General features: G+C 39.9%; 1 protein-coding gene across 5 annotated transcripts in view; it reads left to right on the forward strand.

The window, feature by feature from the left end:
* LOC103476097 (vacuole membrane protein 1) overlaps positions 1-19,653 on the forward strand; it is a 76,748-nt gene that overhangs the window by 37,279 nt on the left and 19,816 nt on the right. For all 5 annotated transcript variants that reach the window (XM_008428189.3, XM_017308616.2, XM_017308615.2 and 2 more), the window contains 3 exons: positions 9,311-9,391; positions 9,579-9,695; positions 14,186-14,247. In XM_008428189.3, coding sequence (XP_008426411.2) covers positions 9,311-9,391; positions 9,579-9,695; positions 14,186-14,247 — 260 coding nt within the window. The remainder of the gene's footprint in view (positions 1-9,310; positions 9,392-9,578; positions 9,696-14,185; positions 14,248-19,653) is intronic.

Genomic DNA, 19,653 nt, shown 5'->3' on the forward strand with positions numbered 1-19,653 from the left:
CTGAGTCATTGACTCTTTATTTTCCCCAACTGAACCATTTAACATATTTGACATGCGAGTGAGTCTTTCTGTTGACTGTACGTGTTTTACTTTTCAGTACATATATGAGGTTAGTAACATTTCAAATCAGAACACTTTTTGATTCACAAATATGACAAAAATAATATTTTCTGTAAAAAATACAGTTAAGCAAAAAGAAAATATATATATATATTTTTTTTTTTTTTCATACCCCACTTCATAAGTTTGAAGTTATCTATTCAAAAGTGTTTCTTCTAAATGTAAGTGACATTTTAGAGTTGCTCAACGAGTGATGGAGAATCTTATAAAGAATCTGTGGCGGTCACTAATTAGTGTTATGGCAAAGAGGTGTTCCAACCTCAAAGACTCATCACCAACAATAGATAATCAAGATAGCAGAAGAAACAAAGAACAGAGGGTTCAGTAACAATATGAAATGTTTAACTGCCAAGTGTGATTTTTTTTAGTGATTACTAGAAAGAGCTGCTATATTTGCTATCTTAGTTTCTGTGATTGGGAGTCACAGTAATACCATATTATTAGGATTTTTTTTCCTTAGAGTTCAAACTTTTAATGAACTGGTGAACAGCCTATTTAATTTCAATAATATTTGCAATACATTTATTTCTTCCTCAAACTTTTTTTTTTACATGTTTATTTTTCAAATAAATATAAGAGCAAAGTGAAAACAAAGTCAGGTTCCTTGTTTGTGTGCACAAATCTGGTGAATAAAGTCAATTGTGATTCTTAGTGCAATACCAATACCACTGTCAGAGACACACCCCCATAGCATGATGCTGCCACTGCCATGCTTGGCAGTTTCCATAGGTTTTGTGGTTTACGTCTCCAAACATAATTCTTTTTAAAATCATTTTTGTCAGTTTATCATTTCATTTATCTGACCGTAAAAGTTTCCCCAGACGGTATGTAGGGGAGATAATAGTTCGACTTAATGGTGCTCATTTAGCAGCAGATACTTTGTTCCTGGTTGCCAGGCGACGTCACCGTCAACGATGACGCTGGTGTTTGAGTAGGGTTCTTATTCTTCTAACTATCCTAACTGTTCTGATCTGCTTCGTTTCATTTGACCGTGGCAAATTAGTGACACATCTGAATAAGTTGAGCCTTGTGTACAGTAGCGATAATCTTTAAAAAATCTGCAGTTTTGAAAGGTCTCCAAAAATGTTTACCACAGTGCTTTTCTTTCATCGCCAAATTTCCTGGAACTTAGTTCATTTCTTATCTTTCTTGAGAAATACTGAATTCTGTTAGAGATACTTTAGATTAATCGTCTGCTGCAAACAGTTTTGGAAACTAGTAAGGCTGGATGATAAATTGGTTTTATTGATTAATCAAATTTCCTGTTTATGAAGATTTAATTTCTGGAAAAGCAAGAATTTTTTTCTTTTTTACCAACATATTACTCGGGCTTCTGTAGCTCGCTGTGTTCGTCGTTTCCGCAGACAGAAGGAACCGACCCCTCCATCCATCAACGACAAGTGCTTCAGCCACCTGATGCCGGACAACGGTGTAATAAATTGTGTGTGTTAATTCACGTAGCAACAGAGCATTGTAGCTTTTGTAGCTTTAGTATCATTGAACTTGGACTACAAAATCTTTGAGGAATAAAAATGGCGTATTTGCGAAAACCAGCCGGACGTCCATGACCCTGTTTAGCAGTTCTGCAACAAATACTGTAGCACAAAGGTTCAGAAAACGTAATGGGGAATAGACCGAGAAAAATATGACCGAAACAGAATATAAAGTTATCTACACAGCACTACACAGTACAAAATGTATTTAGGGGTAAAAATATAATTATTTTCCTTAAGGAAACGAATCAATTAAAATCTGATTTGGTATGAAAAAATCTGAGATTTTATCGCCCAGCTCTAGTAACTACTGAGAAGTCAAATTAAAACATATTTGAGTCTGTATGCATAATTATGATCATGTGTGGATGAGAAAACATCAGCAATAAACACTCAGCTCTTTTTTAAAATTTCCAAGTCGTATAGAAAAAGAATACGCCAAACAAAACTGATGACATTCATATTAAGGACATGTGTATGTAAACTTCTGGTTAGAATTTGAGTTAATGTGTGCTCCACATATTTCCCGCACAAGAAAAAAGAAAAAAAAGTGGCATAAGGAATCCCGTCCCGCAGCCGATCGAGGCACGGGGATGCTGCACCTGCTGAAATCACAGCGGACAGCTGTGCAGGCTGGCAATCGACATCAGCCCCGGAGTTCGGACCACATGTGCGAGAGGGGTTTGCTCTGACATCACTCGCTGATATAGGGGAGCTTCCCTGCCGACAGTCGGCCAGTGAGGCGGAGGAGACCGTAGAGGAGCGAGGCAAAATGGGCGATGTTGTCGTGCACATTGTCTCAAATCGTCATCCGAGCGCCCAAGACCTCGTCCGCGAGCAAACCGGCGACGGTGGGACGCAGGAGGAGCACCACCTTTTGCTCTTGCATCCATGGAGAGACTGATTGGAAGTGACGAAGCTACCGCAACCTCAGCCTCGCTCTCTTCCTGACTTAGTCTGACTGTCCCTCAGTTGCTATTCTCTCAACTCCTCTGTCCTCCACTGTGTGTTGCTCTCTCTAAGCTCTGTCTCTTATCCTCTTTCTCTCGCTCTCTCTCTCTTTCTGCCTCTCTCTCTCTTTCTTTACGCAGCTGTGTGTGAAAGTATGTGACGAGGGCTTGTGTGTTTGAACAGCATCCGGACGCAAGTTTTTTTTTTTTTTTTTGCACTACCAAGGACTTAAGACATGCGGAACCGTGAAGCTTTTACAGCTGCTCTGATGTTCGGATGTTCCGGTAACGCCAGTCTTTAAGTCCGCTTTCATCTTCGCAGTGGACTGAGGTCTTCATCACCTGCGCCGTTTATAATGCTTGAGGTTTGGTTAGCAGAGCAAAGTGAATCCGCTGGGGGACTGGAACGGGGAGGAAAACGAGGACATGTCCGGATCACTGTGCATCAGACAGGAAGCGGTTAATTCTTTTTGTCAAGGATGTGACCCCGCTTCAACCCACCGTGGCTCCACATCCATGATGGCCCCGACTCCCCCCTTTCAACTTCCCTCCCACTCACACACTCTCAGCCCACACACTCTTCACCCCAGCTTTGTCTGACTTTGTCGCCGCTCCGGTCGCTACGGTCCGTCAGTGCCAAGCAGGTTGACTTAAGCCTGTTTATTTATTTTATTTTTATTTTTTCTCCAAGCCCGCTCGAGCCAACTTCCTGCCACAAGTTCACGTGATGCACAGCAGCAAACCTCTCAAAGTATTTTCTCTCTCCAACTCTCTCTCTCATTCAACAGACCTATTCAAAAATAATGAAGTCATGCCTTTTCTAATGGTTCCAGACGCTGATGTCATGAATGTCAGGCTCCTCTTAAAGTTTTTTTTTTGTTTTTTTGCTCACACAGTACAAGAGGGCATGAAATCCTCCGAACTGACACATGGTGTTTCAGATTCTGTTCTCCCAGCCTCCATCTGAGCTACAGTTATTTATTTGACTTAGCAACTTTTTTTTTTTTCTTTAGGATGTTTCTTTCATCTGGAACGGAAGGGGTTAACAGGCTGTGAATTCTTGATTGCCAACTCCCAGGATCGTATCTCCTGTAACTCAAATCAGGGCCATCTGCGCTGGGCGTATGCCTCCTTTCCCCCCTGGCCTACTACACTCAAAGCCGCTCTGTGCTGTGGTTTGCCCAGCCCCGTCACGTGACTTCTCTGAAAGTGCCCCCTCCCTCCACCTCCCTCTTTATTTCCAGTAAACTGTTTGAAAGGAGGGGGGTGACTCACACTAAAACCAGCTTCCCTTTAACCACAGCTTGTTAAAGAATTTGTCAACGTGGACTCAGGGGTGCATTTCTCTCTCTCTCTCTCTGTATGTGTGTGTGTGAGTGTGGACAGACTTGATTGTGCTCTTCTTCCTTTTTCTTAATTCTTGAAAGGGGGACCGTAACGTCGGTTGCGTCACGAGTTCTTAATCAGTCCACTTCCTGTAGAGGACGGAGCAGGCGCAGGCTTGTCAGGAGTCAGGAATGAGATGAACTTTAAACGTTGTGTGTGTGTGTATGTGCGTGCGTGCGTGTGTGCGTGCGTGTGTGTGTGTGTGTGCGTGTGTGTGTGTGTGTGAAAGATTTTCATTGAGAAAAAAAACACAGTGTGTGGAGGGGGCGGGGGGAAAGTGCGTGGGTGTTGACTTGTGTATTGGCTGTGCATAGATTTTTCCCTGTCTCATGCTTACTTTTCCAAATAGAGCGCAGAGTGTTGTCACTGCCCTGCTTTTTGTCGATGGCTGGACTTTAATAAATCACATCATGGTTTTAAAGTGTAAAAAAATAAAAACATAAAAGACAAAGACCAACATGGAGATTCGCCGATCAGTCACTTCCTGGCTAGCGGTTTCCGATTTTTAGCGGCTGACGTAAAAAGGATATTACACGATTATCCCCGTTTATTCGTCATAACATGACATTGAACTGATTTTTTTTTTTATTATAATTTTACAATGTCTATTAAAGTGCACGCTGTTATTTGATGCTTTTGTTATCCGAAAATAGCTCAAAGTTCTCCATTGTCTTCAGACATTTGAAGACAATGGAGAACTTTGAGCTACTAATTATTAGTTTCTAAATTACAACATTGATTCTTCAGAGTTTAATGACTGTATGTAGAAATTTCCTGACTGATACATGCATCATTCAAGAAAATGCTTCAGAAAATACATTTTTCAGATGCATTTAATGAACAGAAAAATATTTGACTTGCCGATCGCTTGGTGGCCTGAGACACTCTTAAAAAACAGATTTCTAAATTTCTTTATTTATCCTTGAATTGTCAGCCCATTCTGAGCTCTGGTTGATTTGTGCATCTCCAGACAAAAGAACAGTTTGAGAAAGTTTATTTGGAGATTTCTGGATCTGAGCCTATTAACATATAGAGCATAACATAGCCATAATATATTTACATTGCTATGTTATATTTACATGAGGAAATTCCCATTCTTTCAGGATTCCTGAATAAACTGAAAAAAACTCTGTTGTGCCTGTTTTGTTTTTCCTCTGGTTGTTCATAATTTGAAATGCCTATCCTGAATCAGTTCTGGTGAAAAACCTGGCCACCTGCCTATTTACTGGACCCTCTCAGTGCACCAAAGGGAATAAAAACATGAGGTGCAACATTACTTGTATATTAATGATATCCTAATGTCTTTTCTTTTTTGTCCTCCTCTAATTCTCACTGGGCCCCCATTTGGTCCCCGTTTGTCCCCCTTTTTGAAACTTTCTGGAGCCGCCCCTGTTTCCAGCTTTTCCATGACTCCCAATCTATCAATATATGCACTTGAATCAAAAGAAAACCGATGCGGGACATTACTTACCAAATTACAATCTCAATTTTGCCTACTAAGGGTTAATTTATCAGAATACAGAAATAGCTCCTGATCTGTGCTAAACAGCTAAAGGTGGGATCAAATCTTTCCTGTTACACAGGATCATAGGTTCACAGTGATTTTACGAAATGTAATTCCTCCTGATCATCAGGATCATCAGGCTGCTGCTAACAGGGATGGAGAACTGGGCTAGCGTTTGGGAGGACACGTTTCTGGCCGGGCGCCAGGGAAAAAAACCGTGATTTTCCCTTCAGCCGCCAGCGGCAGAGCCAGGATGTCTGAATCCTAGCCATCCTAGATAGATGCCTCCACGGCCCAGAAATGCACAAAGGAGAGAGGATCCAAGTGTGCAGTTCAACTGCAGTTAATCACAGTGTCACAAGTTGACACATACACTCACTAACGCTCTGTGGCCCCCTCCTCTTATCTCCTCTGGGACCCTTTGTTCAGACTGCAATGACATTTTCATGCTCTCTGACTATTTTTACGGCCTCTCGCTGCACGAGCCAAAAGTTCAACTTGCAGCACCTAAATAACCAAACTGTCATGATGTCTGAAAACAAAAGAAACGCTCTGTGATTGGCTCTGCAGGAGTCATCGTTGTCAGGTGTCCCAGACTCTGTCCTCAGTGGTTCGGCTGTAAAGCAGCCACGCACATTCCTTCCCTCCCTGCATCCCACCAGCTGAGCTGCTCACACACACACACACACACACACACACACACACACGCTCACGCACACACACACACACACACACACACACACACACACACACACACGCTCACGCACACACACACACACACACACACACACGCACACACACACACAGAGACTGATGTACACATGCACATGGGGACCGGGTGAAATTAAAACTACTGGGTTGTCTGAGGAGAAACTTTCACGATTGGACAACAGTAGAGGCAGAAATTCAAATCGAGAACCAATCAGATGCTGTGTCTCTTTGCTCCCCCCACCACCACCTTATTAGGCCGCCTCCTGCGTCTCTCAAATTTCTTGTCTGCTGGGTTGCACCCCGCAAAGAATGTCATCAGCACCGAATTGGTTTTATTGACCATATAAGGCATGATAATGTTGCGAACCTCCTGTCTGGACATCATGAAGCTAAGAAAGTTAAAAAAAAGAAAAATCCACAAGAAAATCAGAGAGGCCTTGCTTTGTCTTTTATTAAAATGACATAAAACAGTATTTAATTTAAATTTTGACTCTTTGAGTCAAGAATAAATCTTTATTCTATGGAAAACTAAACATGAAGTACAGCAAATAATTAGGCTTATTCTATCAAAAAAAAAATTAAAACAATCATTCACATATACCTGTATCAATCTTAATACAAACTAAGGCCTTCTTATTGGTATAATTAATAAATGCATTTGCAGTGTCCATTTTTGCACAAAAGTCTTTTACTTTGTACAGATGGAAAATATCCTTCACAGATTTGAAAGGATTAAATCAGTTCTTTAAATGTACATTATTGTAGAAAATCTAAATTAAATCATTCAAATTTCTTCATTTTCCAGTTTATTTTTCTTATTCTCTAAGAACAAAATAGACATAAAGCTTTAAAACTTTTATGTTTTTTTTACATTCCAGAACTTGTCTAGGTCAAATCAAGAAAATTAAGAAGAAAAAGAAAGGCATTTTCATCTTTTATAAGGTAAATTAAAATATGTTTCTAAATAAAATGGTTTATTTAAAAAAATTGATATAATGAGCAAAATAATTAGTTTGATATCTCTTAAAAAAAAAACCAAAATCTTAATAAAAAGTTTAATCTACTGCACCTTTTTTCTTTACTGTTAAATCTCTGATTTTTGCTTGTTCAAAAACAAACAAAAAAAATTTTTCACATCACATTCAGGTCTAAACAATCGGAAGATTTGTTTTAAACATTTTCGAAAACAGCATTTTTCAAACTGCATTTAGCAAAAGTATTTTATTAATCAGCAAAATTTGCATTTCAGTGGGGGAAAAAAAATCTTCAGTTTAACAATAGGAAATAAATTCTGCCCTGAAGTAATTGTTTTTCTCTTTACCTTCATATTGAAAGAAACATCCAAAAATCTGAGATTCCGTACATGCAGCTCTGCCTGGCACTCACAGTCTTCCCAGAAAAAAAAAACAACAATTTAAATCCAAACAGGTTGTATCTTCTCTCTCTGGAATATTCTGGATAAATCTTTGTCATTGGAGTGAAAAAGAGGCCTTTGTTATTCTGTCAGGAGCGATAGAGCAACAGCAGCGGAAAAGTCCTGGATTTCTGAGTCACAGGAATGACACAAGACTGCTGTCTTTCTCTCACATTGCAACTTAAAACAATTAATAAGGCACTAACATTGAGTTGCAGACATGCAAAAACCAGCTAAATGTTTCTGCAGGCTATGAAACATGTTGAGAAATATTTTTTCTGTGATTTATTTAGAGAAGGAGACAGGTGAATCAAAGCATTTTAGTGCAAACTTTTAACACTTTTAAAGCTGCAGGAAGGCTCTAACTTTAGATCAGAAACAAGTTTTGTCTTAAAATTCTCTTTTTGATAAATGTTTATGGTAGATATAATTATTTAACATCAAAAGAGTTGGTTTTGCAGCATCAATACTTTCTCTGCAACACACACTCTTCTGTTCTTTGCTTGTATTTGTATAAAAGTGCAAAAGTCTAAACCTATCTAGACAGGTTTAGATTTATATATATATTTTAAATCCACATTTGAATGCTAATTATTAAGAAGATTTTCTATTTTGTAAAATAAGATCCTAAAACTTTAAGAGTGAAGAGAAACCCTGAGGCTCAGATTTGGTGTTGCAGAATCTCTTCAAAGCATATTTAAAGTTAAAGTCCTAAATAATATTTTCTGCTAAATGTCAAATTTGTAATATTTCTTTTTTTTTTTTTTCCTCCTTTTTTTGGTGCTCAAATTAAGTAATTTGTTGCAAACCTGTTCACAGGAGGACCAAAAGAATCTCCTGTTGTTGCTGCTTTTCCTTCGCACGTAGTTTTACTGGAAGGATTTAAAGTGTTAATATTTCTGTCAGGTTCCAATTGATTTTGATAGTAAAGGGTTTTTAGATTCCAAAACAAGACGCCAGTGTGCAAATAAAACTAAAAACAACTTAATGCCGTGAAACGCTCACACTGAGGGATGATGGAAAAACCCTAAAAGTTTATTTTTATATCCCCCTAATTTCTAAAAGTGCATTTTTTTAAAAGGCAGAAATCATTACTTCCAATCATTCTGCAAAAACAGGAATTAAAAAGCAGACTTGTTCACACCCTCCTCTCACATAAATCTGTTTATTGCTCTGCCACATAATTTATTCTTTACACACTTTATACCTGGATAGCCCTGTAAGTAGGACAAATTTCTGTTTTTTGTTTGGTTCTATTTTCACTCTGATACGTTTGGAATTGCTAGAGTAATAAAACTCTGAGACGATGTTTTATTTGACAAGAATAAAACACCTTGCCGCATCATTTCAGGGGGAGAGGAAGAAATATTTCATTCCAACTTTCTGGGCGACAGATTGAGAAAAAAAATGATGAAACAACATAACTGTTTGGTTAATGAGGCTCTCAGCAGCTGGAAGAACAACACTGGTTCAAACTTATTTTCTGATGAACAGAATGTTTTTTTTTTTGTGGATATTGCATCAAACATATAAACGGTTTGAAAAATTACGCTTTTTTTTGTCTTTAATCTCAGGCTGATGTGGATCAAATTGCGAAACAAAAAGCAAGATTTTTTCTAACCTATTCCCTGAAGAAAAAGCTCTCCGTTTTATAAATTGAACAAATGATGTGATGTAAAATCCAAACACACCTTTCTCAGTTTTTTATTTTCACCTTTTTTTTATTTTTCAGGATTTTGGATCCCGAGTGAAAGTAGCCGTCCAGAAGCTCATCCAGAAGGTCGGCTTCTTTGGGATCTTAGCCTGCGCCTCTGTGAGTTTTAAAAAAGTAAAATAAAAATGTTAAAAATCACCTTTCTCTGACAGTGCAGCTCCGTTTTAATCAGAGGAACACAGAAACGAAGCAGATCTAGCAAACAGAAACACTTCACTCTCAGTTGCTTTATTTCCCATGCAGAACCGAAACAATCGGTCTAAAATCACACCTTCTCCTCCCTCAGATTCCGAACCCGTTGTTCGACCTGGCCGGATTAACGTGCGGGCATTTTTTGGTCCCCTTCTGGACGTTTTTTGGTGCGACGCTGATTGGAAAGGCTGTGATCAAAATGCACATTCAGGTGAGCTGCTCCGTCTCTCCTGTAACTCCTCTAAAAGAAGCTTCTGGCATGTCTTCTTCTGGACCGTTTCCTGCTTTCTGTCTTTTATTAGTATTTAAACATATGTCCTTCATACGGTCGTAACAGACAGCTGTGTTATGCAATGACTCACTGTCAGGCTCCAGCATCTTTGCACTAGCAGCTGCTCATAGGGAGGCCATTTTGTGAAGCAGAGGCAGGGCTGTCGACCATTTTGTAGCTTCAGCAGCAGCAGCAGCAGACCCTGCGTACTGTACAGCAGGGAGCTCGCAGGAAAGTCTCCCAAAGCTGACTAAGAAACTACAGTTGGGAAATTTTGGCATTACTAATGTTTCATCTAATCCTGGAAAATCCTCAATTTGCGTCCAGGAATTTGCAGTATGTCCGTGATTAGCGTCAGGAGCTTAGCGTTTTGTTTTCTAAGCAGACTCGGGGAATGTGCTCGTGGTGACGCACAGGAGGGGTTAAGCACAGGCACGCAGCGTCGTCCCTCACCAAATTTAGTTTAACAAAAAAAAAAACAATAAAAAAGAGGCGCAAATTTGCAGCAAGCACACGTTACGGCAGATAAACGTGGCCTGCCAGTGGGAGGTGATGGAGAAAGAGAGGGAGAGAGGGACAGATGGGGTGAAGGGAAGGGGGGGGATGCGTGTGGGGCAAGCACAATCACACATACAGGACCAGATTTCACCCAGGGGTCCCTGGGGCCCCCCCACTGGTAGAGGTGTGTCCTTCTCTGTGTCTCGGAAAGAAAGACTTGTCCCGGCTCTCCGGCATGCCTGGGGGCCCGGTCTGTCCTGTAGCTGCTCGGTCTAATTTACTTCAAACTCAACTTTTGCTTCCAATGAGAACTGTTCAGTCATTTACAGTGTGGGCAGACAAAAAAAAAGCCTACAGCAGAGCAGGTGACGCGCTCACTTCTAGGCCAAGAGGAAACAAAAGGGGATTTTGAGACTTTTTGTGTGTGTGTGTGCGTGTGTGTGTGTGTGTGTTTCTGTACACTCCAAAGCGTACGTTTGATCTTTGTACCTGTGCTTCAGGTGTGTCCTCACCCGTCTCCAAGGTCTGAGGGTTTTTTTTTTTTGCTTTGCTTTTCTTTTTTTATTTGGCACTACTTCCGTCTTTTGTTGCTCTGAATGCATGCTGCTGAGTGGCCAACGTCACCAGCTTCGTGACGCGGGGGGGGGGGGGGGTCACCTGAGGATTAGTGGTGATGTCACTGAAGTGCACACTTTGGACCCCTGGGACAGGTGGTTGTTCCTGAGAGCACAAACTGCGAGGTGTGGCAGAGACAAAAGGAAAAGATGCTACACTTCCACTGTTCTTTCTTTGTTGTGTATACATGTGTGGTCAGAGCTGCTGGAACATGTCGAAAACAGCCAGGAGTTGATATCACCTGGTTAGATGGTGTGTGTGTGTGCATCTGTGTGCGTGTGTGTGCGTGCGTGTGTGTGTGTGCGTGTGTGTGCGTGTGTGTGTGTGTGTGTGTGTGTGTGTGTGTGTGTGTGTGTGTGTGTGTGTGTGTGTGTGTGTGTGTGTGTGTGTGTGTGTGTGTGTGTGTGTGTGTGTGTGTGTCTTTTGTTGACATTATCAGTTAGCAGAATGTAGCGAGTCAAGACAATGTCATCACTTTCCGGGCAGACCAATTCTGGGGATCTTAGTCAGCTTTCCTGCCATCTTGCTGTCTCTTCCTCCTTCCTTTTGTCTCAGATGATGGATCATGTGTCAGTGCTCGTTGGAGCCGCTGGTGCACTTCAAGGAAAACCAAAATCAGTTCCTTTAATCAAGTGAATTACTGCGTTTCTACACTGTGAAAACAACCAGTTAGAAATTAGTCAGTTGACTTTGTTTAAAAAAACAAAAAAGTGTATTTAATTCAGATGAATTTGATCAGGAGTTTTAAGTAGAGATAGTGTGAGTTCAGCAGCTGAAAGTTTTAGAATCGTGCGTCACATGATTTAAATGCTCTAGCAAACGAGTTAACTGTGATTAATTAATTAGTAATCAATTAACTGCAAACTGGAGAATGCAAACTCAAAAGAGGACATTTGGTGAAAGAACAAATATCAGTAAGTTAGTCAAGACGAGCGTTTTGCATTTAAAACAAACCTTCCTTGTCTGTAAAATTGTCCCTTTGCTGTCTAATCACTAATAGGTTAATCCAAAAATGAATCATGACATCAAATGCACTGTATTTATTAAGAATTAATTAATTATTGTTAAGTCAAGCAGAAAGGTTTTCTGCTTTTCACATGTTGTTAGAAATATATTTTGAGCTGCAGATGCATCCTCTGCTACAAATAATCAAGAGAAACTAAAAGAGTGATGTTACTGAATTATAGGCAATAAAATGTTTATTTTCTTACTTAAAAATGAATTTAAATGTCATTTGCGTGTCTTAATGAATTTCTAATGTTCTATAAAATAGGCTTAAGTGGTCAAATAAAAAAATCAACAGAATGTACGTTGATTAATTGTCAGATTAATTGATTAGTAGAATAATCGTTTGTTGCAGCCCTAGCAAAATTATGAACACCCTCTTTATTTCTACCCTGTAGTCATCTGTCTTGTCCTCCATGTCTAAGAAAAAACAGACAGTAAATAGTCCTAAACACGTAAACATTTCCCTTTTCACAGCAAAGATGTAATTAACAGTTGACCAAACACCGTCAGTTAAATCCTAGTCAAATTTAGTTTGATTTAAACAAAATAAAATTACCTGCCAATTTTTCACACCCCTAAAATTACTTCTTACAGTGCGAGGAAGCCCAATAAGTGACAACGAGTAACAGTGACCGTATTGTTTTATGTAGAAAACGTGTTCTCCTCGGTTCTGTTTAACCCACGGCCACACACAGAAGCTTAACAGCCACACAAAGAGCGGGACACGCATACGACAATACATGGATGACCTGGATTACATGTTACGTAAGCGGGGAGCGAACACCGTAACAAAGAACTGATCAAAGCGCCCTGTCACATGAAATTAAAATTGCCACCCCAGCAAGCCGCCGCTGAGTGATGCGGTGCGTGATCGTTGGCACTGAGCTCGCTGCCACGGTTACCGTACTGCTGTTTATTCACCTGCATCGCACTGTCTTGGCTTTATCTGAGCTCAGCAATTTTGAATTCGACATACTTATTGTTCTGCTTCATTGGGAGTTATTAAAACAATTTTTAGAGTTATTAAACGTAGTCATGTCACTCAAAATGTGTTTGCCTATAATTACCATTGATCTTCCGCTGTGTTGAGTTGCACACAAGTTGTGAGAAATACAAGAGCTGTGGTTCATATAAGCAGTTTTTATAGCCTCTGGCTAGTCAGCATGTAAGATAACTTAAAGTGATGGCAGCTGAAGTATTTATCTGATATGTCCTGTTTGGGCAACATTGTATTTTCCTTGAACTTGACAAGAGTGATTCGAATTTTTTAAAATAAATTTCTTAAAAGAGTTGTTCCAAAAAACATCAACCCAACATGTTATTCAATGTGGTTCATATAAAGAGGCAAATAAAGCAGAAATTCTGTGAAAACACTTTTAGTCTCCTTTACAAATGCATATTTTCTAATTTCCCTGAAAATAAAGAAGAATAATGGTGATATTGCTGACACTGAAGGATTTCACAGAGTGCAAGCTTTTTTTTTTTTTGATATGTTGGGGGACGATCACTATGAAGGTTTTCACTTTCTCTAAAAATTACCACACCAAAGTTGAACATTTCTTAGCTTGGGTATTAATATAAAAGTTATTTTATTTTCTGGCACCATGTTCTAAAACAAAATGTCCATAAATGAGCAAAAGCTAGAATAATTCTTGGTTTTCTCACACAATAGTCTCTCCAAAATGAGGCCAGTTACTGTGTGCCTGCTCTAGACACCCTGATCCACCGACATGCCACCAAGTGCAGCGCGTACGAGCCAAGATGGCCGCTACAGTCTCCAGTTGGCTCTTCTCCCCTGCTGCCTTTGTGACTAAGCAGCAATCAAGCCGGACAGGAACCGAATCCAGACCCCCCTCTGAAGCGGTGACACATCACCTTTGATTCCTCCACTCCTCTGTCCTCGTGTTCCTTACACACCCACACACACACGCACGCATGCACGCACACACGCGCGCACACACACACACACACTCTTGAAGTTCTGCTGACGGCCTCTTTGAAACGCTGACCCGGAGCGTTGTGTTGGCGATGTGTCACGCAGTCGAGGCCTTTCATTTCTCGCCCTGCGTGACCAAATTTCTTGCCGGCTTTCACCAAAACCACTTCAGCCTAACAAGGCATGGGTTTGGGCATGATGAAGCGTCTCATGGTGGTGGTTGAGGAGTGATTGGGGGTGGGAGAGCGGGGGGGGTGTTATTACCGGTCAAACTATGATGCACACACACAGTGCCTTGTTCAACACCCCAGCGGCGACCCTTATGGCTCAGGCACTGACTCGTTCCTTCTCTGTGTGCTTCTTTGTCATACAGAAACTGTTTGTGATCATCACCTTCAGCAAGCACATTGTGGAGCAGATGGTCTCTCTCATTGGGTGAGTAAGCCTGGTCTAGTGTATGTGTGCGTGTGTGTGTGTTTGCAAAGCAGAAGCATCCCATGCGATGGGCGGCAATGTCAAATCAAAGTGTTGGAGAAAGTTCAGGTGCCCCCTGGTTGGTCGTTGGTTGTTTCATGAACTCTTCTTGGTCTTTTACAGTCAGAAGGGATTCTGACAGTAGGTTGTATGTAGCTTTAATCTGCTTCAAAGACTTTGTGGAGTGCTTAAAACAAGAGATTTGTCACATTTTCTTCCCCTTTTGAGTGCTTGCTCCTCTCAGTTGGATGATTAATGGCTTGGATTTTTCCACTGGATGACTATGAGCATGAACATGTCCCGGCTCCTTCGCAGGACAAGATGGCCTCTTGTCTATCACTAAATACACGTCGTCTTCTTTATCACTCACACTGCACCGCTCTTGTGCAACGTACTGCCGTCACGTGTCGTAGGTCAGGCAGATCAGATCAAGAGGTGTGGAGAGCATCCAGGTGAGAGGTGTGGAGTGTTTCTGCAGCAGTGTAGGGTGAAGCTTGTGAGTTTAAAAAAAAAACCTGCAGTGAAACTAAATATGTCTATCCATAGGGAGTGCTTGGGGAGGGAGATATGGACTTAATATTTTATCACAATATTTTGTGGTACTATTGTGTTTTTGGCTTTATTGAGGCTATTATTACTTCTTCTTTTAGACTGTCAGTGAATGGCCCAGCAATCAAAACCACACAAACACAAATTGTGCACAAATCTTCCTACTTGTAATACGATTCTTTAGGACACCAGTCATTTAAATAATGGACATTTACATCACCAGTCTTCACACAATAAATGCATGTAATCCTATTTTCAAGTTTTTTGGTTCTCATATTTTCTCTCATTTAAAAAGCAGTGGGGCAAAAAGTAAAACTAACAATCCCAGCAATATAGAGAGTTTTGGGGGGTTTTAAGCATTAATGGGAATTTATCACAGCAATAAAAAATGTAAATCTCATTGTGATAAAAAATGTATCATGATAAATGATAAACGATACACCAGTAGGATACGCAATATTAGTGGGTATTGTTTATCTATTCCTCCAGAAGAGACCATTAGCTCTATAGTTCAAGTCTATTTTCTGACTGCTTTTAGTTTTGCCAATAATTTTTGTCAACATAATTTCACCTTAAACACCTGATAGTTAATCTTTCACTTTCATCTAATTTTTCAGCATAATATTCCCAAAACCCACAGGAATGATCAAATATGAATAAATAAAATATGTATTACACTTTATTAAAACTTGAAAGTGAACATAGGGAAAAATGTAAACATTTAAAATATAAAATGTCACAAAGTCTGCCGGGAAATTCAGTCTGCCTGTCTCTCTGAAATGAGTCCCACTGTTACTTATTTATGGTTGAAAAAAAAGGGGGGGAAAGGAATAAATATTGATCCGTCTCTGTATTTTAGTTAATTATGGCCTTGTGAAGTAGACTCATAATCTGATGACTCATGGAGCCCAGACGGTTTTGTTTGTCACTGTTTTCTCAGCTGAACAATGTCTGTTTTCAGTGAAGTGGGGCTGTTTAAATTCGTTTGACCAGTTGGATCTTTTCCAAGCTGCTATGAGACGTGGAAAAGCAGACGATGATAACCAACAGCACACAGCACAGGTCATAGGTGATTTGGCAGGATGATGCAGCTGGAAACAGCATCACCTCCCAACAGAGTTGGTGTGCAGCAGAAGCTGAAGCGGACTTGTTGCTGGGCGTCCTGGCAGATGGACACCATTTTTGTCCATGCAGAGATGTCAGGGGAAACTACCCTGGACACACCTGCTGCTAGTGGGAGTGCCGCTTATTACACACAGACAATTATAGAAATTCAAGCACTTTTACACTCTTACAATCTCTCCGTCTTACACACACTTAGTCCTATTCACAACCCCGCAGTGTTGAAATCAGGCGAGAAGATTGCATCAGTTTTTGTTTTATTTTTTCCCACGTTGGGGTTTCTTTTGCACATTTGAAGACAGTAAAATGAAATATTTTTGAAAAGAATATATAAAGCTCTATTAAATAATATCTAATTTTATTTAAGCATATTATTTAATCTCAGTTTACCAAGTGAAATATTAATTTCTCTCAGAAATTAAGCTTCATTCTTTGTTTCTGTTGATTATGATGATTTTTTTCCCCTGCCTACAGCTAATAAACTTTTAAGATTATAATATTACATTAGATAAATAAAATTAACTGGATGTATAAAATGCTAATAAGAAAAGATTCAGAAATGTGGACTCAATGAAAAGTATGTCTAATAACTGCTGAAAGGTATTTATTTTCAGAAGCTACATTCAATCTGAAAAACGAGCCACATAGAAAGACGTGTTCTGCTTTACTGAATATGTTTGCAGGGATTTAAGTATATTTTTTATTCATTTACTTTGAGTTGAAGGAAATTGTTGCTTCTGCCAACTTCTACTTGGTCCTATTGATCGCTGAAGATCGGTTCGCCCAAGCCTAAAGAGGAAAAGCTGCTGGATGGACAGAGTGTTTCTGTGCTGTGCTCTCTGGCTGTCACTGTTCAGTGAGCTGCAGAGCGTGTGCAGCAGATGATTGGTTATTGACAGGTTTCACTCTTACTCACCCTGCTGGAAGTTTCCCCCTTTTCTACAACCTGTCAACCGTCGTCTTCCTTCCCCGAGAACGTCTCTTTCCGCCTTCACCCCTGCTTCTCTATGCGACACTCTCGCTTTCAGTCATATTTCATTATGAATGAGTGACAGCCTCACCGCTTGATAACTTTTTTTTTTTTTTTTGTTTTTTTTTTGAGCTGGCATACCACAGTCATAACCGTAAAGATGCTTGAAGTCACCTTGATGGTCACAGAAAGCACCTGCACTTGTCCTCCCCCCCTCCGCGCTCCTTGCACACACGCACGTGCGCGTGTGCAGAGGACACACACCGCACACTCGGTGTGTGGATGTGTCACCTCTCCGTTGTTGATAAAAGTGCAAATTCTTGTATCCTCTTTCCTTCTCACCTCAGCCACAAATGGGTTTTACCCTTCATTGTTTCACGTTGTAAGTAAATGTGGGGACGCAGCAGAGACTGAGATAGAATAAGAATAACACACTGAGACTCGAGTTAAATTGTGCAAAAAATTAAGAACTTTTTTTTTTCTTTGAATGTAAAATTTCTATTAATATTTTTATTTATTATTTTTATTTTTTGGTGGTTTTGTGTTCAGTCTCTTCAGGGTTTGTCAGTTCCTGAAGTCGCTTTGCTTGGACTTTGGTTCTGGTGATCTCATTCTCACATGACACGGAGCAATACTACACTTTATAAATAAAAGTCCTTCTTTTCTCTTTGCTTTTTAGGTGAACTCCCTGGCACACACACGCACACACACGCACACACACGCACACACGCACACACGCACACACACGCACACACACACACACACACACACACACACACACACACACCCTCAGAGAACACAGAGTTCAGAGCTGTAAATTCTGACGGTGTTAGACAAGATTGGACTGAAAAATGATTTAAAACGTTTTTAGCACAAACTGAAAACATTCTCAACACAGTATAATTATTTTCTGCACACATTATTATTAATTTTTTATGATTCTCTTTTTTTTGTGTCCTTGACTAATGTATTGTACTCAGTGACTTTTTCAGGGTCCAGCAAGTTTCGGTCTAAGTGAGAATTTTGTTGAATTAAACCTTTTAGGTGATTCCCCTCAAACTGAGCGATTTCATTCATTCTAATTTGGTTTCTCACGGTTTGTTTTCTCCTTTTGCTAGACTTATGAGTGTTTGGAACTGCTTTGTTTGATTAGTCTTGTATTTCTTTGCGTGAATGTGAAAGTTGTAATCAAATTGGATTAATAATGTGATTCCTCAGAAGTAAAGGTAGATTAGCTGCGCAGAAATATCAGCGTAGTTTTCTTCCCTTTTTTTGCTCGATTGTTGTTGAATGCCGCCAAGCATTATTTCGTCTTTTCGCTTTGATTTGTTTTGGCAACACACAATATTTCTAAACAGTTCCTCATGTCGGTAATGTCCTCTGACTTATTTTCACAGCCTGATTTTCATCTGTGAAAGTTTTCTGTCATTAGCAAATACTTTTAAATAGAAGATAACATTTTTATTGTCTGAAATGATGCCGCTAAATTTCAGGTTTGTTAAAAATGTTCCAAATAGCCGCAAAAACAAAAATAAATGCATTTATTTTATTCATTGCCACTTGAGGAACACCTGATTTTTTTTTTTTTTTGACATGAAGCTTAGCTATTTGCTCTCTACTTTTATTGTTCATCTAAAATGTAATGACTCACGTTTACCGCTATGCAATTCTGACTGTTTCGATGTTCAGTCAGAAGGAGATAACACCAAAAAGTAAGTCACATACCTTGACAATTACTCAATTAAATAAACTGCTCTGCTTTTTCTTGGGAACTACGAGTTCTTAGTTCGTAAATACTTTGGAGAGGCTTGTGCCTCTCAGGCAGACAGCTCACCGTCCCCTTCGACATGCAAAGCACTTAAAGCGAAATATGTTGGTGTTTAAGCAGCAGCAGGATGATGAGAACGCAAGGACGACTTTGAACTCTTACAGAGACACAATAACCTCCCTCCCACCCCCCTCAATTGCCTTTTGGGCTGATTGCTAAAGCTGATATTGAGGTCGGGATGCGGCGTGGCGTCTGATCAGACTTGCTAACATCCTGGGACAAACGTGCAGACGTCTCCTGTTTGAGCATGTCCAGTCGATGTTTAATTCAGGACCGGACTCTGCGAGCTACGACTGACCAAAGCTTGTGAAAATGCTAGGAGGCTGAAACGATGTGTACGCTTGTTGCTTTCGTGATCAAATAATAAAACAATTTCATCGCTTTTTTTTTTTCTTTTTTTTTTGGTCCACAATGTGGATTATTTGTCTTAAAAACAAATGAATTTGAGTGGAAAAACAGAAAGCGGTAATAGCCATTTTGCATGATTGCTGCTCACACCCTCAAAGTATAACTTTCCTAAAATCATCTTTTGGTTTAATTACAGCAATCAGTGTGCTTTCACATGGCTTTTCAACATGTTACATCTTGACTGGGCAATATTTGCTCACACTGCCTTACAAAACTTCTGCAAAGCTATTAGATTGTGAGGACATCTCTTGTCCACAGCCCTCTCATAACTCTACCAAGTTTGGTAAGGCAGGTAAAAATCTTGACTTGAGAAACAAAAGTTGCACAGGATAAATTTGTGCACATAACAAATATTGCTTACAATGTTTAAAGAGCATTCTGAGAATCATAAAACTATGTGACCCAAAAAAAAAGATAGTTGAACAAAAGTCCTCTCAGGCAGAGGAGTGTAAGCCTCCTGCACTCAGCTCACTGTTTGAAACTGCAACTC

This window comes from Poecilia reticulata, chromosome 14, assembly GCF_904066995.2.
Source record: "Poecilia reticulata chromosome 14, P_reticulata-male-v2, whole genome shotgun sequence".
Lineage (NCBI taxonomy): Eukaryota > Metazoa > Chordata > Actinopteri > Cyprinodontiformes > Poeciliidae > Poecilia > Poecilia reticulata.